Source organism: Ornithorhynchus anatinus, chromosome 4 (genome assembly GCF_004115215.2).
Source record: "Ornithorhynchus anatinus isolate Pmale09 chromosome 4, mOrnAna1.pri.v4, whole genome shotgun sequence".
Classification (NCBI taxonomy): domain Eukaryota; kingdom Metazoa; phylum Chordata; class Mammalia; order Monotremata; family Ornithorhynchidae; genus Ornithorhynchus; species Ornithorhynchus anatinus.
Genome location: NC_041731.1, coordinates 42,783,932 through 42,810,782, shown reverse-complemented (window position 1 = coordinate 42,810,782; position 26,851 = coordinate 42,783,932). Strand labels below are relative to the sequence as shown.

At 43.4% G+C, this 26,851-nt stretch overlaps 1 protein-coding gene and 1 non-coding gene across 2 annotated transcripts in view; one reads left to right on the top strand and one right to left on the bottom strand.

The window, feature by feature from the left end:
- The first annotated feature begins 12,160 nt into the window (after positions 1-12,160).
- Positions 12,161-26,851, top strand: part of STOM (stomatin) — a 37,152-nt gene continuing 22,461 nt past the window's right edge. The window contains exon 1 of the mRNA XM_029063446.2: positions 12,161-12,265. Coding sequence (XP_028919279.1) covers positions 12,223-12,265 — 43 coding nt within the window. The 5' untranslated portion in view covers positions 12,161-12,222. The remainder of the gene's footprint in view (positions 12,266-26,851) is intronic.
- Positions 14,891-15,027, bottom strand: LOC114811619. The gene has a single exon (XR_003759315.1). It is a non-coding gene; the product is annotated as a small nucleolar RNA SNORA7 (small nucleolar RNA).

Below are 26,851 nucleotides of genomic sequence, written 5' to 3'. Positions count from 1 at the left end.
ATTCCTGATTTTGATTTTTTTCAACAGAAACTTCTGGGAGAAAAGAGCTTTCTTTTTCTTTATGGATTATATCATTTTATAGCACTTTAAACTTTTAGAGTTTTAAAGTAAATACTTTAACAAACTTGAATTCAGCCCACCTTCATAAAACAGCAAACTCACAAATCACTTTCCTTGCAACTTTGAACCGGTCAATTTGGGGAATGCTGGTTAAAGAGGACAAAACTACCCAATAATATGTATATATTTTTAAACATGTCTCTGGTGGGTAAGGGCAAAGGGGAAATATTCTGACATTTGGGGCTTTGTTTGAAGATCTCAAAACTCTTGAGTGAGAAAATGAGTTTTCATCAGAAAAAGAAAAGATGGAGAGTACATGAACAGGTAGAAGTAGGTGCTAGTTTGGTACCGCTCTCCTCACCTAGGCCAAAGCTGAAAACACGTGGCTCAGACAGGGAAATGTCTGAAGCAAACCCAGTATGAGTTTTTAGGAATTAATGGATTGAGGAAAGTAGCCCAGAAATTATCTGATCTTCTCTGGCATGGATGTTGAATTCACGCAGATTTGACAATTCACCTCCCCTGTATAATTTTAGTTTTACCCGCTGGGTTCAGTGCCTAACTCTATCCAACTAGAAGGAAATGGGTTTTGAGTATTCCGTCTAGTATTCTGGAAAACTCCACAGAGTTCAAAGAGTTGGAAGATAGAGCTTGGGGGGTGTCAACCTAAGGGAATCGCGAGCAGGCCCTAGAGAACATTTCAGTAGTGTTGGGTTGGGGATGAGTCAAGATTTCCTAGTTAGTTTCTACCTAGTATTCTGCTGGCCCTCACAAAATTGCAGGTACTCCAGTGGAAAGCAGGTGTACACAAGTCCCTTTCAAATGAACAGTTGAGGAAGGGGAGGGGCAGTGACCTATTAACTCCAATAAACTGCCTCCAATCTGCCGAGAATTGATGGGAAGGATTGAGGTGCATGCATATGAAGCAGAGGTTAGACTGGTATTTTTACTGGCAGGACTCACTGCATCCCCTCCTCTGCCATCCGGTAAATATACTGCAGCCTTTCATGGCTATGAGGAATTTCCGGGTTACTTGAAGAAGCAGCATGGTGTAGTGGACATAACAGAGGCCTGGGAGTCAGAGGTCAGGAGTTCTAATCCTGACACTGCCACATGTCTGCTGTGTCCCTCAGTTTCTTCATCTCTAAAATGGGGATTAAAACTGTGAGTCCTGTGTGGAACAGGGAGTGTGTCCAACTCAATTATCTTGCACTTATCCCAGCACTTAGAACGGAGCTTAGCACATAGTAAGGGCTTAACAAATAACATTATTATTATTATTATTACTTGAACCAATGTACAAGATGGTAAGTGGCACATGGTGGCAGGGAGGAGGGGTTTCAGAAATGCTCTGAGCGTTGAAAATTTCATTAGAAAATAAATTGAGGCGAGGGATCTGATCATTGTTTTGCTTAGTGTAAAGCATATCATGTACTCTTTTACTCTAAAAGAAACTAAATACTAACCTGCTTTTATAAGGTAGAAATCTCTTCTAATGGAAAGGCAGAAAAAGAATTGTACATTACAGGGTGTGTAATATTATTATTTTTAAAGGGACTATTTGCCAAAGCAGACATCACTTGAGCCAAATGCTAAGCTTGCAGGAGAAGTTTTGACAGAAGTGAACTGGTGCCCACTTTCAAAGCAGCTCATTTTGCAGCCTCTTTTCATTGCACTGTAAAAAAAAAAATCTTGAAAGGAAAAGCCATACTTTTGAAAGAGGAAAAAATTGAGATAGATCAATAGCCAACCTGTACCCATCACACATCTGTGACCTAAACATATTTGAGCAAAATCCAGAACAGGAAGGGGTAATTTAATTATTTAAATTCTACCTTAAGGAGCCATCTGAATCTTCAGGTTTAAAGGTACATGGATGCTTTTGGAGGAATTATCCTTTTTTTTTAAGACTATCTCCAAAGGGAAAATTTCAAGGAGCATTTAATGGCTATCCCTAATACTTTTAATGAAATCCAAGATCTATAATAAAGTAAATTATTTATCATAGTATGCTATTCTGAATTTGAATTTCTTTCAAAAAGGTATTGGTTTCTAGAAGGCTGCAGAGACACATATTTGCAAAAGGAACTTGCCACATGTTTAATGGAATGGTTTGGGCGAGGATATCACATGATTTCCCTCCTGACTCTCTCCCCACTTCAGAATTATAGGAGTCTAGTTCAAGAATATGAGATGGAATAAAGAAGAATCAGTAATTTACAAACTAAAGTACAACAAATTATCATCACTTAAAAGTTTTAAATGTTTTAAATGTTTCCAAATACTGTATTTGACTCTTGAAACAATCTACAAACCACTTGTTAATGGGAAGTGTACCATTTGATTTTCAGGAAAATTCTAGTGTAGACCAATATTTTAAAACAAAAATGTCTTCATGAAAAGAGAAAGCCTTGGTTCTCAACACACAGAACAAGTATAATGTAAAAGGAAAGTTGCAGGGAGAAGTATTTTTGTTTTGCTTTTGATTTTTATGGGAAGTAGCAAAGCAGTTTTGTAAGAAAAGGCATCTGGCCTTTTGCTGCCCTAAAAAACACACTTATGGAATATGTATACACACCCACATATGTATATAAAAGTCTTTAACAGTAAATGTTTTCTTTACAATATTATGTATTGTAGAAAATTTGAAAAGGATTCTAAAGTAATACTCTAGTCAGCACCTGCCGACCTGAAGAACATTAAGGAAAAACGGAATTGCGAGTATGATCTACAAGCTTCTGTCCTCCTCCCTCTGCTACTTTTTGGTCACCTTAATCCAAGAATGCAACTGGACACCCTTCGAACTCCTATCAATATGGCATATCATAAGGGAAGCAGTATTGCATAGTGGCTAGAGCACAAACCTGGGAGTCAGAAGGACCTGGGTTCTAATTCGGGCTTCACCACTTGTCTGCTGTGTGCCTTTGGGTAAGTCACTTCCCTTCTCTGTGCCCCAGTTACCTCATCTGAAAAATGGTGATTGAGACTGAGGCCCATGTGGGACAAGGCTTGTATCCAACCCGATTTGCTTGTATCCACCCCAGTGCTTACTACAGTGCCTGGCACATAATAAGTGCTTAACAAATCCCATTATTATTATTATTATTATCATCACATCTATATTTGGATTTCTTTATGGGTAGTACAGCATCATGGACACTAGATGGAACCAACTGCCCATAAAAAATTTGTATTCTCCATGCCTCTGCCCTCCATCATGCTAAAATCATGCTTACAAAAGTTCTGGAAAATCAGTAACATAATACATCAAGAACTCATTTTACAAAGCGTATATTGTTTAGGCTTTCTCAACTGGACCAAATCAATCAATCAACTGTATTTCCTGAGTGCCTCTACTGTGAGCAGGCGCTGTACAAAACATTGTGTGGGAAGTAGGGTGGCCTAGTAGACAGAGCGTGAGGCTAGGGGAAGAGCGTGGAAGTCAGAGTAACTGGGTTCTAATCACAGCTCTGCTTCTTGCCTGTTGTGTGATCTCAGGCTATCAATTGATGGTATTTACTGAGCACTTACTGGCAGAGTACCCTACTGAGCACCTGGGAGAGTACAATACAGTGGAGTTGGTAGACACATTCCCTGCCCACAGGGAGCTTACTTAACTGCTCTGTGCTTCAGTTTCCCTCATCTGTCAAATGGGAATTCAATCCCTGTTCTCTCTCCTACTTACATTGATAGCCCTAACTAGGACAGGGACTGTGTCTAAACTGATTACCTAGTAATATATATGCTATTTAAGTGCTTATTATGTGCTAGGCACTGTACTAAGCACTGGGGTAGATACAAGGTAATTGGGTCAGACGCGGTCCCTGTCCCACACGGGGCTCACAGTCTTAATCACCATTTGACAGCTGAGGTGAAGAGACACTGAGAAATGAAGTGACTTGCCAAGATCATACAGCAGACAAATGGTGGAGCTGGCATTAGAACTCAGACCCTTCTGACTCCCAGGCCTATGCTCTATCCATTAGGCCATGCTGCGGCTCATAGTATCTACCCCAGCATATAGTAAGCACTAATACCCCAATTATTGTCAATATTATTACTAATAGCACTCATGATTTCTGACCTCAAGGGTCTTATAACCTAGCAGAGGAAACAGGCCCTGAAGTTACCAGTAGAATAGAATAGGAAGTAATAGAGTATAAAGATGTACACACAAGTTCTGTTGGGGTGATGTGAGCATCTAAATGCTGAAGTGGCCGAAGAAAGTAATTTCAGAAAGGCTTTGAATTATTATTGTATTTGTTATGAGTTTATCTTTGAAGATGGAGAGAGCTGCAGTATTTCAACAGAAAGGAGGTTCTAGGGAATGAGACAGGGCGTGAACAAGGGGTTGGAGGAAGCTTCCACCTCATTTGGCTACTCTCCAACTACAACCCAACCCAAACACTTCACTCCTCTAATGGTAACTTTTTCATTGTACCGCAATCTCATCTATCATGGTGCTGAACTCTCACCCATGTCCTGCTCAATCTTGTCTATCACGTTGCTGACCTCTAGCCCATGTCCTGCCTCTGATTTGGAACCCCTTCCTTCATCATATCAGACAGACAATTACTCTCCCTATTGAACTTCTGGAAGGCATATCTTCTCCCAGAGGACTTTCCTGACTAAGTCGTCCTTTCCTCATCTCCCACTCCTTTCTCATCTCCCTGATCTGCTCCCTTTATTCATCCCTCCTCCCAATCTCACAGCACTTACATATGTATCTGTTATTTTATTTGTGTTAATGTTTATCTCCCTCTCTGGATTGTAAGTACTTCGTGGGGAGGGAATGTATCTGTATTTTGTTATATTGTACTCTCCCAAAAGCTTAAAATGCTCAATAAATGCTCAACAAATACAAGTGACTGAATGACTGAGAGCTGAAAGAGATACAGAGAGTTAGTTATCTTGAGATCAATGAAGCATGCAAGTTGGAGTGGGAGAAAAGTGGGAGAAACAAGTGAATAAGTAAGAGGGAGTTGATTGATTGAAGTCAGAAGTTTCTGGAATCCTGCATTGGGTCCTAAAGGAATTTGAAGACTGTTACTCGCAAGCTAAATGGATTTGGGTGCCTGCAGACAACATGCTTTCTAGTCTCACCTGGTATTGGCTTCAAATACCCCTTCTACCTCACCTCCCACCTCTCCTCCTACAGCCCAGACCACACACTGCGCTCCTTTGCTGCTAACCTCCTCACTGGGCCTCATTCCCGCCTGTCCCAACGTTGACCCCTGGCCCACATCCTACCTCTGACTTGGAATGCCCTCCCTCCTAACATCCATCAAACTAACTCTTTTCCCCTCTTCAAAGCCCTACTGCGAGCTCACCTCCTCCAGGAGGCCTTCCCAGACTGAGCCCTCCCTTTCCCTCTGCTCCTCCTCCCCTCCCCAATGCCCCTACTCCCTCCCTCTGCTCTACCCCATTCCCCTCCCCATAGCACTTGTATATATTTATACATATTTATTGCTCTATTTTATTAATGATGTGCATTATGTATTCTGATGGTATTGATGCCTATCTACTTGTTTTGTTTTGTCTGTCTCCCCCTTCAAGACTGTGAGTCCATTGTTGGGTAGGGATTGTCTCTATCTGTTGTCTAATTGTACTTTCCAAGCAGTTAGTATAGTGCTCTACACACAGTAAGCACTTAATAAATATGATTGAATGAATGAATTAATGTCAACTGGTAGGCTTGCAGCTAAAATGAGTTGCAGGTTTCCCTGCATGACTTTAGACTGTAAGCTCATTGCTGGCAGGGAATGTGAATGTGTCTCTTTATTGTTGTATTATACTCTCCCAAGTGCTCAGTACAGTGCTCTGGACACAGTAAGTGCTCAATAAATAAGATTGAATGAAGGAATGAATGGCTCTCTTAAAACAATAGGATAGCTTTACCTTTTCTTGCTTTTGTTTGTGGTAGAGTAGGGAATCAGAATTGTCAGTTTATGCAAAGAAGAATCACCAGACATTTCTGTACCATTCATTATGGAGGAAAACTACATTTTAATCAAATTGAATTAAAGGGAAAAATCATAAAGCATGCATCCTCCAGCACACCAGCTTCCAAATTGGACTTCAAATTTCATTAACATGCTCCTTCTCCTCAATCCAATCTTGCATTGTGACCTTAATATGCTAGGCAGAAAACAGCATACAAGTAACAAGACTCCACTAGATCTTAGGTGAGGGAAGAGGCCAAAGAGCTGGATGGGGAAGAAAGGAAGAAAAGGCAGAAGAGGAAAAGATAAAGAAGATTAAGATAAAGATAAAGAAGATTAAGAATGTAGCAAGCAGTGTAATTTAAGAGAGAGGGAGGGACACAAATCTGTGGAGAAAGGAATTTCAGTGTGGCTGTTTCTTCAAGTGTGTGTATCCAAGAGTCCTATAGTTAAACTGGGAATGTGTTTTTTAGGTTGAAATTAAAATCATCCTAGCCCATCCAGAATATGTGACATGCATGCCTGGACCCAGCAGGAAATTCTAGCCAGTCATCTTTCATTCAATAGTATTTATTGAGCGCTTACTATGTGCAGAGCACTGTATTAGCGCTTGGAATGAACAAGTCGGCAACAGATAGAGACAGTCCCTACCATTTGACGGGCTTACAGTCTAATCGGGGGAGACGGACAGACAAGAACAATGGCAATAAATAGAGTCAAGGGGAAGAACATCTGGTAAAAACAATGGCAACTAAATAGAATCAAGGCGATGTACAATTCATTAAAATAAATAGGGTAAAGAAAATATATACAGTTGAGCAGACGAGTCATCTAGAATTTGATGATTTGAAAATCACAAATTAAAGTTGGAATTAATCTAGGTTTTGATTAATCCTGGGGATTTTTGCTGTAGAACCCAACCTGATGCAATCAGAAACCAGAGGCCAACTGTTTACCAAAGTCTTTGTCCCCAAGGGAAAAAAGCATTTTTTTTCCTTCCAATTCTCCTACAGTAATGCTGCTTAAAATGTCTTGAGGCCTGGAGGCTAGAGACATCAGCTTGTATCAGCTTGTATATTAAATTGGAATTATTTCTCCCAGCCTGCAGCTCAGAATCAAACCCCTGCAAGACTGAAGGGGGTGGGGAGACCGGCTGCAGTATTTCTCTAGTTTTACTGGAACTGTGGTAATAAACAGGAAATTCATTTCCCTATGGGTTTCTTCATCTTGGAATGGAAAACGAAGTGGCAGACTTTCTGAGAAGATGACTCAGAGGAGGAGGGATCATTAGATTATAACTCTGGGCCTCTCTGGGGGAGAAGCTGGGATGACACCTTAAACTGGAGGAGGAGCCCTTATGGGGTAGAAACTTGGGAAATCCACCTGTGACCGGAGTTTGGCTAGAAACCTCTGGGTTACCCTCCACCTGCCTCTGGAGAAGGGTCCCTGGGGAACGGTTGAACCTTGCTAACAAAAGTGTTCGTTATCAATCTCTATTAGGAGATCCTTTTTTTTTTTTAGTCACCTATTTCTGTTCCCGATGTTGATGAAATCTTGCCATCCAAACCCAAGGTAGTTCAAAACTGGAGACCACTCCCCGCAAAGATATTGAAGGCACACAAGGCTGTGTAGAAAATATTGAAAACACAATTCCTGTTTTCTTGAAATGAAGATGATGATTGAAAGGCTTCCACTGTATGACATTTTTGTTTTGTTGAATTATGTAAACTTAAATAGTATATGGTATTTGTTTCTATTAAAAACAATCATATTGAGATTGTTCTGGCACTCGACAAAAGACTAGGTAGAATACACTATAGTAATAATAATAATAATAATAATAATGGCATATTAGCTTTATGCTTAGTTACATCGCCAGCCTGTAAATTTTTTTAAACTTTTACTTTGTGCAGATCCCTGGACTGAGTGTTTGTGGGTTCCTCCCAAAGAAACAGAAAACATGATGCTGTCCTTAAAAACATGCCTAAAAGCAAGGAGGCATAAACTGACTAAGATACAAATTTAAAAAATAGGAGATGGCTATGCACAGTTGGGTAAATAGATACAGCTCAATCTCAACTACTTGGTACAAGTGTATGAAGATATTTAATTGTGCATTTAATCATTATTATTATGCTATTTGTAAATTATTTTTATGTCTATCTCATTAGAGTGCAAGCTCCTTTAGGGCAAGAAATGTGTCTTATGTTAATGGGTTCTTTCTCAAGTGCTCAGGGTCTCCTGTGGGCAGGGACTAAATCTACCGACTCTGTTGTATACTACTCACAAGTGCTCAAATACCACTAGTAAGTTAACATAAATGCATGAATGCTGAGGTGACTTGAAGAGAAAGCAGAACTAGGAAGTGGTGAAGTAGCCTGGGCCTCCTCTCCCTCTTTACACATTTCATCTCTCAGACCACTTTAGTGAGGTTTCATGTAAGAAGTGGGTGGCGTTTGGTGGATTTCCGTGGCCCTCCTGTTTCCTCAAAGGTTAAATTGTCTCTTAACAAGTATTGTGGACATGATCCTCACTTCCTTCCTAAAAAAGGAAGGCACAGTTGCAGAAGAGCCAGAAGAACCCAAGAAAACAGTAGGGAGCCCAATTTATTTAAGACTCAAGGGCTTTTACACCCTAATAAGGTGAAGAAGCCACAAGTCTTGATGTTTATAGAGGATCCTTTCAGATCCTTCATAGGATTTGGAGTAGTTATCCAAAAGGAATTATCCCAGAAATGGTTGCTTAAATTGGCTATGACCTGTGATGCTGCAAAAGACATACTTTACTCATATAGTGTAAACTGGGGATTATTGGTATATTGAACCACACCTACATACGGATTGAAATTCAGTGAAGTATTTTGGAACACAGTATGCAGAGTGAATAAATCTAGTGATTTGAGCCTGATACATTAGCAAACATGATCATTTCTATTTCATGGGGCATCTATTTCATGCATTTTTAGGCCCTAGATTACCTAAAGACCCAGGTCTTGTAAAATAATCTGCAACACATCGTCTGTGAGACAGAGACCTTCAGCAGCTGAATGGAAGCCACTTGAACAATTTCTCCAAACCACACTTGTCAGGAGAAGGCTATAAAAGGTCTTGTTTGCTACCCTGTTCTGCTGGGGATGAGGGTGCTGGAGAGAGAGGAAGGTTGCTACCCTAGGAGTTTATTCTCCTTATTGGTCTCCCATCCCCAGTGGACTTCCATGAAGTGAATTGGTGGGGGGTGGAAAGAGGGTTCAGTCCATCAGTCATTCAGTTGTATTTATTGAGCGCTTTCTGTGGGCAGAGCATGCTACTAAAAACTTGGGAGAGAACTATAGTACAGTTAACAGACATATTCCCTGCTTACAATAATGGCCTTACAGTCTAGAGGGGAGACAGACATTAAATATAAATAAATAAATTATAGAATGTACATAAGTGCTGTGGGGCTTGGAGGGGGGATGAATAAAGGGAGTTGATAAGTGTGATGCAGAAGGGAGTGGAAGTGGACTTACTTCAAGAGGAGTCAAAATGTCCCTGAGACTTCTTCCCCAAGATGGGTATATGGGGCTCTCCAGTCCCTTAGGGGCTGTAAAAAGAGACCTCAGGGCAGTGTATTCTTGGAATGTGAGTCAGGAAACTAGAGGTTTTAATAATAATAATGGCAATAATTATTATGGTATTTAAGCGCTTACTATGTGCCAGGCACTGTACCAAGAGCTGGAGTGGATACAGGCAAATTAGGTTGGACACAGCGCCTGTCCGATGTGGGGCTTACAGTCTCTTTTCCCAGTTTACAGATAAGGTAACTGAGGCACAGAGAAGTTAAGTGACTTGCCCAAGGTCACACAGACAAGTGGCAGAGTCGGGATTAGAACCCAAGACCTTCTGACTCTCAGGCCCATGTTCTATGTACTATGCTGTGCTGCTTCTCTAAGGTTTTGCCTTTCGGGTGCTTGGGGGATTTCCTCTCACCTCTCAGTGACTCTGTTTCCTCAGTTGTGACAGGGGCCGTGAAGCACTCCCCATCCCTTTCCTCCACCCTCCATCCCCGTCCCGGGTTAGGGACCCTCGAAATTTTTGGAAATGGTGGGGATGCAAATGCACGAGGTGAGATTTTTCCACCACGCCAGTAAATTTCCCAGGAAGCAGAGAGGGAATGAAAAGTTCTCCCCCACGGGTGACCGGTTGAAGCCGCCCATCCGGACATGTCCTGGGCTTCCTCAGACTGGCTCAGTGGCAAGAGCCCGGGCTTGGGAGTCAGAGATTGTGGGTTCTAATGTCGACTCTGTCACTTGTCTGCTGTGTGGTTTTGGGCAAGTCACTTCACTTCGCTGAGCCTCAGTTCCCTCATTACATAAGCAATGTAGCTTGGTGGAAAGAGCCCGGGCTTGGGAATCAGAGGTCGTGAGTTCTAATCTCGTCTTCGCCACTTGTCTGCTGTGTGGCTTAGGGCAAGTCACTTAACCTCTCTGTGCCTCAGTTCCCTCATCTGTAAAAGAGGGATTAAGACTGTGAGCCCCACGTGGGACAGCCTGCTTACCTTGTATCTCCCCCAGCGCTCAGAGCAGTGCTTGGCACATAGTAAACGCTTAACAAATACCATCATTATTATTATTCATTCATTCATTCAATAGTATTTATCGAGTGCTTACTATGTGCAGAGCTCTGTACTAAGTGCTTGGAATATACAATTCGGCAACAGATAGAGACGATCCCTGTCCAATGACGGGCTCACGGTCTCTGACAAATGGCAATGGAGACTGTGAACCCCAGGTGGGACAACCTGATCACCTTGTATCACCCCCCTCCCCCAGCGCTTAGAACAGTGCTTGGCGCCTAGTAAGCGCTTAACAAATGCCGTTATTATTATTATTATTTCTCGGCCCTTCCTCCCCCCGCCGGTCTCCTGAGAAGCAGGGGATGAAACTGTGAGCCTGATGGCACACGTGAGCGCTTACTAGATGCCGACCACTGTTCCAAACGCTGAGGGAGATACAAGTTCATCAGGGCGTATCTCCCTCAGCGTTTAGAACAGTGCTCGGCACCTAGTAAGCGCTTAACAAATACTATCATTATTATTCTTAGGGAAGCAGCATGGCTCAGTGGAAAGAGCCCGGGCTTGGGAGTCAGAGGTCATGGGTTCGACTCCCGGCTCTGCCACTTGTCAGCTGTGTGACTGTGGGCAAGTCACTTTACTTCTCTGCGCCTCAGTTACCTCATCTGGAAAATGGGGATTAACTGTGAGCCTCACGTGGGACGACCTGATAATAATAATGTTGGTGTTTGTTAAGCGCTTAGTATGTACAGAGCACCGTATGTACATAGTAGATACAGGGTAATCAGGTTGTCCCACCCTGTATCTCCCCCAGCGCTTAGTGGCTCAGGGGAAAGAGCCCGGTCTTGGGAGTCCGAGGTCATGGGTTCGAATCCCGGCTCTGCCACTTGTCAGCTGTGTGACTGTGGGCGAGTCATTTAGAGAAGCAGCGTGGCTCAGTGGAAAGAGCCCGGGCTTAGGAGTCAGAGGTCATGGGTTCTAATGCCGCTCTGTGTGACTTTGGGCAAGTCACTTCACTTCTCTGAGCCTCAGTTCCCTCGATTGTGAGCCTCACGTGGGGACAACCTGATCACCCTGTATCTCCCCCAGCGCTTAGAACAGTGCTCTGCCCATAACCTAATCTCGTCTTCGCCATTTGTTATTGGTAACAAATACCAACATTATTCTTAAGGGGAGAGAGAGAGCGCGGGCCCCGCGGCCGTGCCGGGCGCCCATTGGCTGGCGCGGGGGTGGGCGGGGCCGAGGCGGGGAAGGGGGCGTGGCTCCGCGGCGGGACCGGGCGCCCATGGGCTGGCGCGGCGGTGGGCGGGGACGGGGCAGGGAAGGGGCGTGGCTACTCGGCGGGGACGGGCGCCCATTGGCTGGAGCGGGGGTGGGCGGGGCGGAGGGGCGTGGCTACGCGACGGGACCGGACGCCCATGGGCTGGAGCGGGGGTGGGCGGGGCCGGGGAGTGGAGGGGCGTGGCTACGCGGCGGGACCGGGCGCCCATTGGCTGGAGCGGGGGTGGGCGGGGCCGGGGAGTGGAGGGGCGTGGCTACGCGGCGGGACCGGACGCCCATTGGCTGTCGGGGCAGGGGGCGTGTCCAGGGCGGGGCGATTGGGGAGCGGTGGCGGGTCCGGGCGGCGGGGCCCAACAGCGGAGCGGGGCCGGAGCCGCGATCCTTCGCCATGGCCGAATCCAAGACCCGCCGGGTCCCGGACACCTTCAGCGGTAAGTCCCGGAGCCCGCCCGCCCGCCCGCTCAGGGACCACAGCCCGGGTTTGGGAGTCGGAGGGCGTGGGTTCTAATCCTGCCCCCAGCGCTGCTCAGCCGTGGGACTTTGGGCCGGTCCCTTCTCTGGGCCTCGGTGACTTCATCTGGAAAATGGGGGTGAAGACCGGGAGCCCCACGGGGGACCACCTCGTTCCCCTGTATCTCCCCCAGCGCTTAGAACAGTGCTCTGCCCATAATAAGCGCTTAACAGATACCATTATTATTATTATTTTTATTTCCCCCAGCGGGCTCCCCTTCTCTGGGCCTCGGTGACCTCATCTGGAAAAGGGGGGTGAAGACTGGGAGCTCCACGGAGGACCACCTGATGATCTTGGATCTCCCCAGCGCTTAGAACAGCGCTTGGCACATAGGAAGCGCTTAACAAATATTATTATTAGTATTATTATTATTTTCCCCAGCGGGCTGCTCTTCTCTGTCCCTCAACGACCTCATCTGGAAAATGGGGATGAAAACTGGGAGCCCCACGGGGGACAACCTGATGATCTCGGATCTGCCCCAGCGCTTAGAACAGTGCTCGGCACATAGGAAGCGCTTAACAGATACCATTATCATTATTATTATTATTTCCCCCAGCGGGCTCCCCTTCTCTGGGCCTCGGTGACCTCATCTGGAAAATGGGGGTGAAGACTGGGACCCCCACGGGGGACCACCTGATGATCTTGGATCTCCCCAGCGCTTAGAACAGTGCTTGGCACATAGGAAGCGCTTAACAAATATTATTATTAGTATTATTATTATTTTCCCCAGCGGGCTGCCCTTCTCTGGGCCTCAGTGACCTCATCTGGAAAATGGGGATGAAGACTGGGAGCCCCATGGGGGACAACCTGATTATCTTGTATCTACCCCACTGCTTAGAACAGTGCTTGGCACATAGTAAGCACTTAACAAATGCCATTATTATTATTATTATTATTATTATTATTATTAAAAAGGCAACAGGTTCCCATTACCATCGTCAACGCCGAGGCCTGTGGTGTCGCCTATAGCTTTCGAGCCCTCACCGTCATTCAGCTTCAACATTCAATTCACTCATTCATTTACTCAATTGTATTTATTGAGCGCTTACTGTGGGCAGAGCACTGTACTAAGCGTTTGGAAAGTACAGTTCGGCAACAGATAGAGACAATCCCTACCCAACAACGGGCTCACAGTCTAGAAGGGGGAGACAGACAACAAAACAAGTAGACCAGCATCAATAGCGTCAAAATGGATAAATAGAATTATAGATCTCTACACATCATTAATAAAATAAATAGAATAGTAAATATGTTGGTTCCTCCTCCTCATTTTCCCAATCCACCAGTTCTCCTTTCCAATAGCCTCCACCCTGCTCCAGGCTCTGATACCCCCTGAATTATTATTATTAATTATTATGGTATTTGTTAAGTGCTTACTCTGTGCCAGGCACTGTACTAAGCGCGGGGGTCGGTACAAGCAAATCGGGTTGGACACGGTCTCTGTCCCACATGGGTTTTACAGCCCCAGTGCCCATCTTACAGGTGAGGTAGCTGAGGCACAGAGAAGCAAAGTGACTTGCCCAAAATCACACAGCAGACAAGTGGCAGAGTCGCGATTAGAACCCATGACCTTCTCTGACTCCCAGGCTCCTGCTCTATCCCCTACACCATGCTGCTGCACCTGGCTTTAAGGCACCCCTTCAGCTCTCTCCTTATCCACTCTCTTTTCCCACCACACCCTGGCTTGCCGTTTTTATTCCTCTCCAAATGATTTCTCTGTGCCTCTTCCTTCGTTCTTCCAACCCTGACCCCTTGCTCATGCCTTTCCTCTTGTCTGGAACTCCCTTTCCTGACAAAACTGTCCTCTGTCCTCTAGACTCTAAGCCCGTTTGGAGCAGGGATTGTCTCTCTTTATTGCTGTATTGTACTTCCCAAGCGCTTAGTACAATGCTCTGCACGTAGTAAGCGCTCAATAAATATGATTGAATGAATGAATGAATGATTGAAAAACTGACAGACTACTGCTCTCTCTGTCTTCAAAGCACTCCTGAAATCCAGGAAGCTTTCTCTCTGATTATTTTTTCTTCTCCCCAGGTCATAGCCTCCCGAGTATTATTTCAGCACTTATGTACCTACAGCCGCCATAGCACTTTTGTATATTTTATGTATTTTATGTAACATTTAATGAATTCTACTATTAAAACATGTTCTTACTGTAATGTGCTAATGGTTAGACTCGATCATCCCTGCAAATTCCTTGGGAAGCAGGGTATTTCTTTGAACAAATTATTTTTTCTTTGTCTCCCCAGTTAGACTGTAAGTTTCTTGAGAGGAGGGTTTTAGGCTGTTTCCTCTATTTTAGTCTTTCAAGTGGTTTGTCTTGTCTTATGCCGTTGAGTCGTTTCCGACCCGTAGCGACACCACAGACACGTCTCTCCCAGAAATCCCTGCTCTCCATTTGCAATCGTTCTGGGAGTGTATTCATACACATATTTTTGGTAAAAATATGGAAGTGATTTACCGTTGCCTCCTTCCACGCAATAAACTTGAGTCTCTGCCCTCGACTCGCTCTCATAACGCTGCTGCCCAGCACAGGTGAGTTTTGACTTGTAGCAGATTGCCTTCATTTGTTAGCCACTGCCCCGGCTAAGAATGGAATGGATATGCCTCTGCTTGACTCTCCCTCCCGTAGCCAAAACTGGTAGAGTACTGGAAACTCTCCAGATGCGACCCTGAGAGGAGACTTTCAAGTACTTAGTGTAGTGGTAATGATTTCTCTTAAGTTATCTACCCCTACTGTTCTGTGTTGGAGTAGATGGAAGCTTATCTAGTTGGACACAGTCCCTGTCCCACATGGAACTCGCAAAAAGGGAGAACAGGTATTGAATCCCCCACTTACAGATGAAGAAACCGAGGCACGAAGTTGTGACTTGCAGAGGCAGAATTAGAACCCAGATCCCGGGTTCCTTCCACTAACCCACACTGCTTCTCTCTATTGCTTGATTCCTTGAGGTACCCTTCTCCCTTGGTAATCAGAAAATACAAGTACCAGTGCCCTCAAGAAAAAAACTTCCGGGTCTATGGTCCCTGTGAAGGCGTCCTCTGCCCTCTAATGAGTCATTTGGCTTCATTTCCTTTCCCTGAACTTTCTAGAGACCTTCCTACCCCATCTAGCAGTGGGTTCACCATAAGATACATTTCCTTTCATTCTCCTCCACAGAAGCCACACTTCCTCATTCTCTGGCCCACACCCACATCTCTGGCCCCGTATGATTTGCCTGCCCTGTGGAATCCCCCAAACTGGGGAGTCTTCCAAGGTAGCTGTTGGTTCTGTTTCAGATGGAGATAGATGATGGAAAGGGGTATTTGGAAGAGGTTACTTTGGCAGGTGATGAGGAGGCCCCCCTAGATACTCCGTGGTCAGAAATAGCTAATAATAATAATGTTGTTATTTGTTAAGCGCTTACTATGTGCAGAGCACTGTTCTCAGCGCTGGGGTAGATACAGGGTAATCGGGTTGTCCCACAGTTAATCCCCATTTCACAGATGAGGTAGCTGAGGCACAGAGAAGTTGTGACTTGCCCACAGTCACATGGCTGACAAGTGGCAGAGCCAGAAGTCGAACCCATGACCTCTGACTCCCAAGCCCGGGCTCTTTCCACTGAGCCACACTGCTTCCCCGTGGACACCTCAGAGCTTTGGGGTATTTAAAGTCTTAGGAAGCAGTATGGTGTAGGGGATAGAGGATGGGCCTGGAAGTCAGAAGGTCATGGGTTCTAATCCTGGTTCCACCACTTGTCTGCTGTGTGACCTTGGGCAAGTCACTTCACTTCTCTATGCCTGTTACCTCATCTGTAAAATGGGATTGATACTGTGAACCCCATGTTGGACAAGAGACCATGTCCAACCTAATTTGCTTCTATCTGTCCCGGCAGTTATTACAGTGCCTGGCACATAGTAATCGTGTAACAAATACCATTATTATGATGATGATGAAGTTGATTGTTTTGGGTTTTGATTTTGGAGAGTTTATGAAAAGTAGATATTTTCTTTGGTCCAAGGTCTCGTCAGAAGGAGTAATTGGCAAGGAACCAGTTCCACCACTTCTCAACTCTTTTTCATTACATCTGTCAATTGAATTTATTGTACACCTACTTTGTACAGAGCACTAGATAGAGTATAATAGAATTAGTAGACATGATTCTACCCTTAAAGAGTTTTCAATCTAACTGTGAGAGAGGCACTGAAATAAATTCCAGATAAGCGGAAGTAATAGCTAAAGATATGTATGTAAGTGGTAAGGTGCGGGAGGAAAGTAAGCACCCAAATGCTTAGGTGGTACAGAAGTGCTGCAATAGCAGTTTGGGTATACGAGGTGGAAGATCAGAAATCAACTGTGCAAGGTCCCCTGGTTATATGAATTAAGAAGGGATTTGAAGATATCAGTGATCTATCAGATGTGAAGGGGGAGGGAGATTCAGGAAGGAAAGGAGGGCTCGAGCAAGAGTTTGGTAGTGGGATAGAAGAGAATGAGGCATAGTGAGTAGGTTAGCTTCAGGGGAATGAAGAGTGCAAATTGGGGTGTAATGGGAAAAAAAGAGTGGATCACTAAGAGGGAGAGAGCTGGTTTGAATGCCTTAATGCCAGTGGTCAGAGTTTTCTGTTTGAGGTGGAGAGGAACCGGCAGCTATTAGAGGTTTGTACATAGTCCCAAACTGTCCAGGCCAGTGTGAGGTTTTACCACTTTCTCATTCACCCATCTTCAAATTTCCATTTCTCCAGTCTATTACTATCATATTTGTCCTGGAACTAGCCATGTAGAATTTAACAAATCATCGACAGTGAGCAATGACAGTGACCGTTGCTGGTTTGGTTCTTGTTAATGATCCCGCACAGCAGAGGTTGAAGCAGGAAATTTGATCTATAATCCTGTGCCTTTTGCATACCCACTCTAAGATTACAACTCTTTGCAACCTAAAAGCAACTGGCAAGAACCGAGTTGTCGAGACTTTTGTTTCACAGCCAGCCTAAGGTCAACATTTTCAACCTAACAAAATTTAAGTCAGAGAGGAGTCTGGTTTTCATCAGGATCGTGAGGTCAGGAAATGTTAGAAAGCTGCTTTTGTGGGAAGGAGGAGGAAAATAATACTTGTGCCCTGGTTAAGTGTGTGATCTGCCCCAGACTGCACTGTCCCAGTTGGGTCACACTTAGTCATGCACCTGTAACTATGGTGAGGCCAAGTTCCACCTACAGAGTTACCTGCTGACAGTCCACTCATTCTGTCCACCCTGGCATCATCTTTGTAATGAAATAATATAGTGGCTTGCAAAGAAATACCATTTAGCGATGAGCGTAATTATAATTTAAAACCATGTCAACAAAATGAATCCCTAAGGAGATATGTGGAACTGAGAATAAGGAGAAACATGGGACTGATTTGTTTATTGCACTAACTCAGGGTTGTTCCTAGCTGATCATATTGTTGGAGACCTCATAACTTCTTCAATAATTAATCTTAGTAAACATGCCTGGCTGTTAGCATCTAGACCTCCTTTAACAGTATCATGTCAGAGACTACATATGCTCCTGGGGTTACTTGAAAATTTGATAAGATATGGAAATGCACAGTTTATTAACCAGCTAGAAAAAGAAATTTAAATGATGTTGTTATAGGGCACCATCTGAAGCAGTTCAGCCTGCCCCCTCTTTGGTCTTTTTTATTTGTTAGAAATAATTGATCACAAAAGAGAGTTGGGGCAAACGATAAGGATTGAAGGACCCGAACTTCTGTTTCCAGGGTTTTAGGACTTGGTACGCTAGCCATATTGACCTGCTTAGTCACAGACTAAAGCAGGAGATTCAGAGAGGGCGGGTGAAGAGAATCACATAATACTTACTAGAAGTCTATCGCCTTGAATCCACGCTGGTTAAGAGGGTTGATCCACCTGCATGTTCCAGAAAACCGATTACTGACTGTTCTTCATTTTAGATGGTAGAAAAAGTTCTCAAAACTGGTAAAACGTTACAATTCTATTTGAAGCCTCAAAATCAAGTGGGTAAGATTAAAAAAAGGATTCTTTTCATAAAGTGTTATGAAGGAAAATAAAGCATATTTTCTTGATAACTATATCATACACAAAAAATCCCTGTAGACGCTCTTAGTATTGCTTAATGTTTGGTTTATGTTTAAGGCAACATTTGTTACATTATGTTCTTTCTGTAATTATTTATGACTTTCAAACCTCTCAAGCTGTTGAGTTTCAGAGAAATTAAATTACAGTTAAAAATGTTTTTTTCCTTTGACGATAAGGTATTTACTAGCTGATTTTTCAATGATTAGGGATAATATTACTAATTAATTTTTAAATAATTAAGAAAATGTTCCTATTGATTTCAGAGGGCTTGAGAAATATAGGAAGGCAAGTCTGAAAAGGAAAAAGAAATTGGAATAAAATTTGAGCCTGAGGTGAACCATGGGGATTTTTGAGGCATTTTGACCTGTTGAGTTGTGTCCTCGTTTGGGGGGACAAAATTTCAGAGTTGTCCCTGAAGCCAGAGGCTGCAGGTTGGACTGAAAAATCCTGACTGTGACCCATTCAGTTGGATTCTTCCTCACAACCCAATTTGTAATCTGGCAGTGACCAACAACAGTTTCCCTGAGAATCTCCTGCTAGGAAATTGTACCTATCTTGAATTTGAAAGGCATGTTTATTTTTCTAGGGCACATTTATTGTCATCAACAGTATTGACTGTCTGCCCAACATAGTCCTGGGATTTGGGGGAAGTATAGAGAAAGGCAAAGACCCAATCTTCACCCTTGAGGAATTTGCATTTAAAGTAAGAAATAGTGGGAGCAAATTGGTGAAAATGAATGAATAATAAAACTGGTTAAATAACTCACTAGCGAATTAATTTAAAGATAAGATAATAAGAGTGCTGAGGTGACTGAGAAGAAGGCTTAACTAAGGAGGTTGAGAGATTGATCACCTCAATTCACTTTCAGATTCTCATTTCACCTGTGCATCCTTGTGTGGAAGGGAAAGGCAGGTATTATTATACCCGTTTTACAAGTGGAAAAGTTATTGTACAGAGAGACTATGTAACTTGCCCCAGCTTGTAAATCAGGCCAGTGGCAGAACTGAGAATAATACATCAATTTTCGGGCACATAATTCCATGCGTAGATGGTTTTGCCTCAAAGAGATGTTGGATATTGCACCACCCCAAATTAAACTATTGTATGATTCGTGTTTCTGTATGACAAAGGAATGTTTACATTTCCATTCTACCTCTAGAAGCTTCTCTAAACAATGACTTTAAAAGCTGTATTTTCAATTAACTTCTTTTTTTAATGGTATTTGTTAAGCACTTATTTTGTGCCAGGCGCTGTACTAAGCACTGGGGTAGATATATGCTAACCAGGTTGGACACAGTCCCTGACCCATATGACATGGAGCTCACAGTCTTAAACCTCATTTTACAGTTGTGGTGACTGAGGCACAGAGAAGTTAGGTGACTTGCCGAAGGTTGCACGGAAGACAAGTGGCAGACCGGGATTAGAACCCAGGCCTTTCTAACTACCAGACCTCATGCTCTATCCACTACTTATTGTTTCTCAGCACCTTTTAAACAACTGTGCTCCACTGACTTTCTTTAAGAGCCTTTAGAGAGTAGACATTTCAGATCCTTCTTAGGTCTTGACTTAATACGCACCCAAATTGTATCCCATATTCACTGATTTTGAATAAAAGCAAAACAAATTAAGAAACACCAAAAAAGCTCTTTTCCATTTAAAAGCAGGATTGTTGGATTCCTTAAAGCCTCACTGATTTCATCATCGAGACTCTCAATTTTGTTTATGCACAGTTGTGGGCAGGGAACATATCTTCCAACTCTGTAATACTGCACGCTCCCAAAGGCTTAGAACAGTGCTCTGCACACAGTACATGCTCAATAAATATGATTGATAAATATGTCATGTTGGACCACTTGTCAGAGAAATCATCTGGTCCAGCAGATTTAAAGGTAAGAATTCAGTCTTTTCCCCTCATTTAAGGAAACATTTGGGAAACTCACATCATTATTGGAATTCCATCCTGGATTCCCAGAGCTGAGGAACATGAGTTAGTCTGAAGGGCTGAGTAGGGAAGCTAGAGAATCCAAAGGGTCACAGAATATATCCAGAAGTAATAATAATAATTATAGTATTTGTTAGGCGCTTACTATGTGCCTGGCACTGTTTTTGCTCAGCCCCAGGAGGGCAGAGTAAATACCCACAAAGATTTGTTACTTTTCATTTTTTTCTCTGTAGTGAGTTGGTCCAGATGGAATAATAATAATAATTATTATAATAATTCTATTTGTTAAGCGCTTACTATATGCCAAACACTGTACTAAACTCTGGGGTGGATTCAAGCAAATCGGGTTGGACACAGTCCCTGTCTCTCATACGACTCACAGTCTCAATTCACATTTTACAGATGAGGTAACAGGCACAGAGAAGTAAAGTGACATGCCTAAAGTCACACACTAGACTTGTGGAGGAGCCGGGATCAGATAGAACCTATCACCTTGTTTCTCCCAGGCCTGTTCTCTATCCACTATGCCATGTTGCTTCGCCTATCCCAAGGTGAGCTGTTCAAGAGACCTTGAGACCCTCTTGGCTGTGAACTAGGTCCTACCTATCTAGTTGCTGAAGAATCTTAACAAATGTTTTTGGAAATAGGACCCCTGGATTCCTTTCCCAGTTCAGGGTAACCTTAGAGAAGTTACCCTGCCCATACCAAAGTTTCCCCTGAGTAGGATAGGTAGGAACAATGCTTCCTCAAAACTACTGTGAATAAGGCTTAGTGAAGTTTCATCAACCTTTATGAAGACTTCCAGACAAAATGCTCCAAATTAGCCTAAAGAAGGAACTTTTAGCTGCTCTGCATGATTGGAGATGGTCCATTTGCTCTTAATTTGCACATTTGCCCTTGTGAGTGTTTTCAAGCATCTTTTAATCTGCCCCGACCCTGAGAATATAATATGGTCAGCTCAAGCTGTAGCATTCTTGAACTCTCTAATCACCTGGATAAAATTACTCTAAGGGGTAAACACTAATGAAAAAAATAAAGTTTAGGATGATTTTTAAGGGTCTTCCTAGATTTATAGTGAGACCAATATTGTTCAATTTATGGAAATTTAGCTGTTCTTGGTAGGTGAAACAAGTTGTCATATGAGCACAGTACTTGTCGAATGGTACTCAATAGGCCAAATTTCAGACTGCTACAATGAAGGTAAAACTCTTTTTTCTAAATCTTGGCGCCTCATTTCATTCATAAAAATAAAATGGCAAGTCAATGAATATTTGAGGGAGTGTGGTCTATCGAAAAGACCGTTAGGTTAGGAGCCAGAAGACAAGAATTCTCATCCCAGCTCTTCCAATGACTGGCTGAACGACCTTAGGCAAGTCATTTAATGGCTCTCTGCCTCAGTTTCCTTATCTGTATGGATGAAATACTTGTCCTCTCTTGCTCTTAGATGGTGAGTCTCATCAGGGACGGGGACTGCTTCTGATCTTATTATCTTATATCTATCCCAGGGCTTAGCACAGTGCTTCACACGTAGTAAATGCAGAATAAGTATCACTTTTATTATCGGTATCGTACTAAAACTCATCTGTATTTTCCAGAATTTGGATTTTACCATTTTTGTCTATCTGGGGATATTTGGATTGGAAAGCATAATCTATTTATTTCATAGACTTACATCTGTCCCTTCAGTTTGTCCTCACCTTTCAGCAGGCTTTCATTTAAGCAAGTTCTCACAAGATCTAATATTAATATCTTGCTTTGAATAGGTGAAGGAAGAAGTGAAGGGAAGCCTGGGGAATTTGGTGATAGAGACAAAGAATATCATTTTTTATTATTTTCATGTTTAAAGTTTTCTTCATTCAGAAGATACCTATTTGCCAGGGCTAAGAATCTGGAAAGAACAAAGAAAGAATCTGTATTTTTAAATGATTTTTTATTTTATACACACACAGATATATGTATCATATATACATTCATATATATGTATGGCGAGGACTCAGGAACCAGACCTTCAGTTTGACAGTTTGATATTTTGATGTCCAAAACATCAAATAATAACATTAGTTAAGGGTGCACTATGTGCCAAGTACTGTATTATGTACTAGGAAAGATACAAAACAATCTAATAAGGCACAGTCCCTGGCCAACATGGGTGCTCACAAGCTACTGGGGAGAGAAAACAGGCATTTAATCCCTATTTTGCAGATGAGGAAAGTGTGGCATAGAAAAGTTAAGTAACTGGCCCAAGGTCATTCAGTAGGGAAATGGCAGACCTGAACTCATTAGAACACAGGACTCATGACTCACTGCCCTGTGCTCTATCCACTAGGCCCACAAAGTTCCTCACTCAGTTAAGGTTCCTCATGTGATCAGTTGGTTTATGTCTCAAAGTCAAACTCTCCCCAAACCATTCACCCCAAAGAACTGCTGTTTATTACGAATTATGGGATCAATACTAACATCAGAGTCCCAGGCCAGAGTAGGTTAGGGGGAAAACATTTCCTTGATTAGTCTGCTCTATCTCCAGTATATGATGATGCATATGACTGTAGATTAAACTCTTAGGTATAATATAACTACAAAGGTTTGTACTTTCCCCTGGGAGGAGAGTGGATAGATTGTCACTGATATACTGGGCACTTACCTACTCGTCTTGTCTGGGTAGGGCAAAGCAAGCGTCAAATTGCCCCCCAAATCTTGGGGCCACAGATTTTTTATAACAGTAGCATTTCCAGCCAGATTTTCAAAGCAGAAGTAGAGTATTTATGATGACAGCAGTTTCGGTTGCCACTCGATCAGCAGTCATCTACCTTGTAGTTGTTCGGCAGAGTGCTTTTGTTCAAGGAGTGTGACCTCATGTGGATCTCCTGTTTGCCCCAAGAGTCAGACTGATTGACAGCTGCCGCCTGGGAGTGCTGGGGGCTTGGCACTGCTCCCTTTATCCCACCCCCAGTAGAAGATGCATTGACTAGTGGAAAGAGCACGGGCCTGGAAGTCAAAGGATGAGGGTTCTAATCCTGGCTCTGCCACATGTCCGCTGTGTGCCCTGGGTCAAGTCACTTAACTTCTCTGTATCTCAGTTCCCTCATCTGTAAAATAGGGATTAAGACTGTGAACCCTATGTGGGACAAGGACTGTGTCAGACCTGATTATCCTGTATCTACCCCAGCATTTAGAACAGTGTTTGTCCTCTAGTAAGTGCTTAACAACTATTTCTGGATTCTGGGGAGTGTCCTGTTCCACTCTCCTCCCTAGCCCCCTACTTCAGGGCAGCAGCAGTCAGAGGGCACAGACCCAGGGCTGAGCACTGAAAAGGCCCAAAACACTGTTTTTGTCAGATATGCTGGCATCATGGAGAAGCAGCGTGGCTCAGTGGAAAGAGCCCGGGCTTGGGAGTCAGAGGTCATGGGCTCGAATCCAGGCTCTGTCACTTGGCAGCTGTGTGACTGTGGGCAAGTCACTTAACTTCTCTGGGCCTCAGTTCCCTCATCTGTAAAATGGGGATTGACTGTGAGCCTCATGTGGGACAACCTGATAACCCTGTATCTACCCCAGCGCTTAGAACAGTGCTCTGCACATAGTAAGTGCTTAACAAATACCAACATTATTATTATCATTATCATAGGAGCGAAGACTTCTCTATATGCTGCCAGAACCATTTCCCTCTCAACTCTATCAGCGCAGTTGGTTGGCGCAAGGATTTGATGCTGTTTAATAGTAAAGTGAACCTTTTCAGCTTTGCTTTCCCCACCAAACTCAACTCTGTTGCTCCCTTGTCCCTCCACTGCTTCTGTACCACCAACCCTCAGCTCTCCATCAGCCCCACAGCTCCCTTCATATATTTATGCCCTAATACAGCGGGGGGAAATCCAGGGGCCAGTCCAACTTCTGCCACTTCAAATTCACCCTGACCTGCTATACTTAAACTCTCTCTTCAGCTCAGCAACCCTTCTAGCCCTCGCTCATCAGTTACAGAAAAAAATCCCTCCTCTAGGAAGCTTTCCCTAATTAAATCCCCAAACCTTAGTTCCATTAATGTATGTCTTTTATTCTTACTCTTTAAAACAATGTACATATGTACCTTTACATGTGTATTCGATTATTCATTTAGCTATTCAACCTGACAGCTGTAATACCCATTATATCCCTGTTTGTCTTCCTGCTCCTCTTAGTTGTAAATCATTTTGTCTGCCTCCCTTATTAGATTGTAACTGCCTTGTGAACAGGGATTATATGTTCTGTTTCTGAAACGCTATTCAAGGACTTATAATAACTGTGATTTGTTAAGCACTTACTATGTGCCAGGCACTGTACTAAGCACTGGGGTAGATACAAGCAAATCGGGTTGAACGCAGTCCCAGTCCCACATGGGGCTCACAGTCTTAATCCCCATTATACAGATAAGGTAACTGAGGCACAGAGAAGTATAGTGACTTGCCCAAAGTCACAAAGCAGACAAGTGGCAGAGCCGGAATTAGAACACAGTTCCTTCTGACTCCCAGGCCCGTGCTCTACCACTAAGCTTTGGCTTACTGCAGGATTTTACACTCAATAGGCATCCATTGACTGAAAGGTTTTTTTTGCCCTTTGAAAACCCAGCAACTGTATTATGCTCAGAAGAACCGTGAAACCACACGATTCCATACTTTCCCAATGAGGAAACTGGACATAATATCATTAAAGACCTATTCTTTCATCTGTGAGAGTTATAACCCAGTGGTTAGTCAATTCGTATTAATTAATGATAGTGGTAATGACAGGGATTTACAATACCCTGGACTCATCAATTATTCAAATGGTTCCCATAAAAAAAGTGAACATTTCACCCCTGGTTTGGTTACTAGTAGTATCAAGTTCAAAAGTCCCTGACTAGAAATCATTGACTCTTGATCATTTCTCTTTTCTTCCTTCCCCAATTCATTTGACAAATAGATCTTTTTCTCCTGGTGCCAGAGTTGTAAATAATCCTTTACATGGTGACAGGGAGCTAATTAAGATCATTTAGTTTCTAGCGGAGACAGCTGTGTTGTATGTCCCCCGGGCACACAGGACAGTGTTCTGCACTTAGTTGTCACTCAATAAAAGTTGTTGATGATGATGATTAGGGTTACAGTGAGACACACTGCATTTTTAGGTTCTCAGGAGGTGGATCAGGGAGGGACAAGGCTTCAGCTCTTCATTCAATAGTTCTGGTCCCATCCTGACCTCCAAACACATTTTGCCATCTTTATGTTTATTTTTTTACCATCCCTCTGCCCCCAAGGGCTATGCTAACTAGTGTCTCAGGTTCATTTGTCAATCAATCAAGCAGTGCTATTTAATGAGCACTTACTGTGTGCACAGTGCTGTACACTAAACACTTGGTAGAGTACAGTACAAAGAACTGGTAGATACGATCCTGGCCCTCAAGGAGTTTACACTCACTCTAGTGCCCAGGGCCCGGTTCGCTTTCAGGAGGGGGATACGTGCGACCCACTGCCAACCCTGATAGAATGATCAGATCCAGGTCAACTGCATCAGGTGGGTCAGGGATGCTGGTGGGTGCTAATATCCCCCCCCAGTATCACTGCCCCTGCTTTACAGAGGTGGCCACATGCTTGGCTGACCCCATAACAGTGGAATGGTTATCATGAAGTATTGCTCTAATGGGCCTCCTGTCCATGGGACCAGCACCCCTTTTCCCATTCCCCCAATATCATTGCACTCCAAGGCCATAATCCCTGATAAATTTGGATTCTCTTCTTTCTCCAAAGAGGAATTGCAAGGTTAGTGTCATAGAGCCACTAAAGATAAAATACAGAAAAGAGGAATTTTGGGGTATAATGTGTTCTTTATTTAATTTAATGTATTCACTGTATTCTTTTTGGGGAGGTTAAAAAATTCGGTTTTGGGGGAAAACCCAGTTAACCCTCAGCACCCAGCCAGGTGGAGTTTATTGCCAGGGTGGACCCCATAGTTGTTTTCTTCAGATACTCTCTATCTCTTTTGGAGTTCCTGGGAATCTCAACTGCTAAAAGAGAATGCCAAAGTATGGTATTTTCCACCCAGGGTTATTGTGAACTAAATCTTTAGGAATGTGCTTCTCCCATATCACCCAACAGTTAGGTTTCCCAAGAAGACAGTTATTGCAGTTGCTTAACTAGTTCCCTGAAAAGTTACCTAACTCCTTCTCCAAGCCTGCTTTTGAAATTGGAAGTTTTGAATTGGGAGTGAACGGTTCAAGGAAATGACCGTAATGTAATTTCAGTAGAGGAAATTTGGCTTTCCACTCTTACTTGACATTTGATGATAGGTTAAGCCCCTTCTCAGGCCCCGGTCCAGATGCAGAAGGATGACTGAGCTTAGACCGGGCCAGATTAAGAGGCCCAGAGTCCCTCCCTTCTAATGTTGGTCCTCTTTGGTCCCCCTGCAGGCCCAGACAAGGAGAACTGTGACTCCTGGCAAACAGTGACTAGGATGCTAGTGTGCAGTTATTCTATAACAAAACCTCT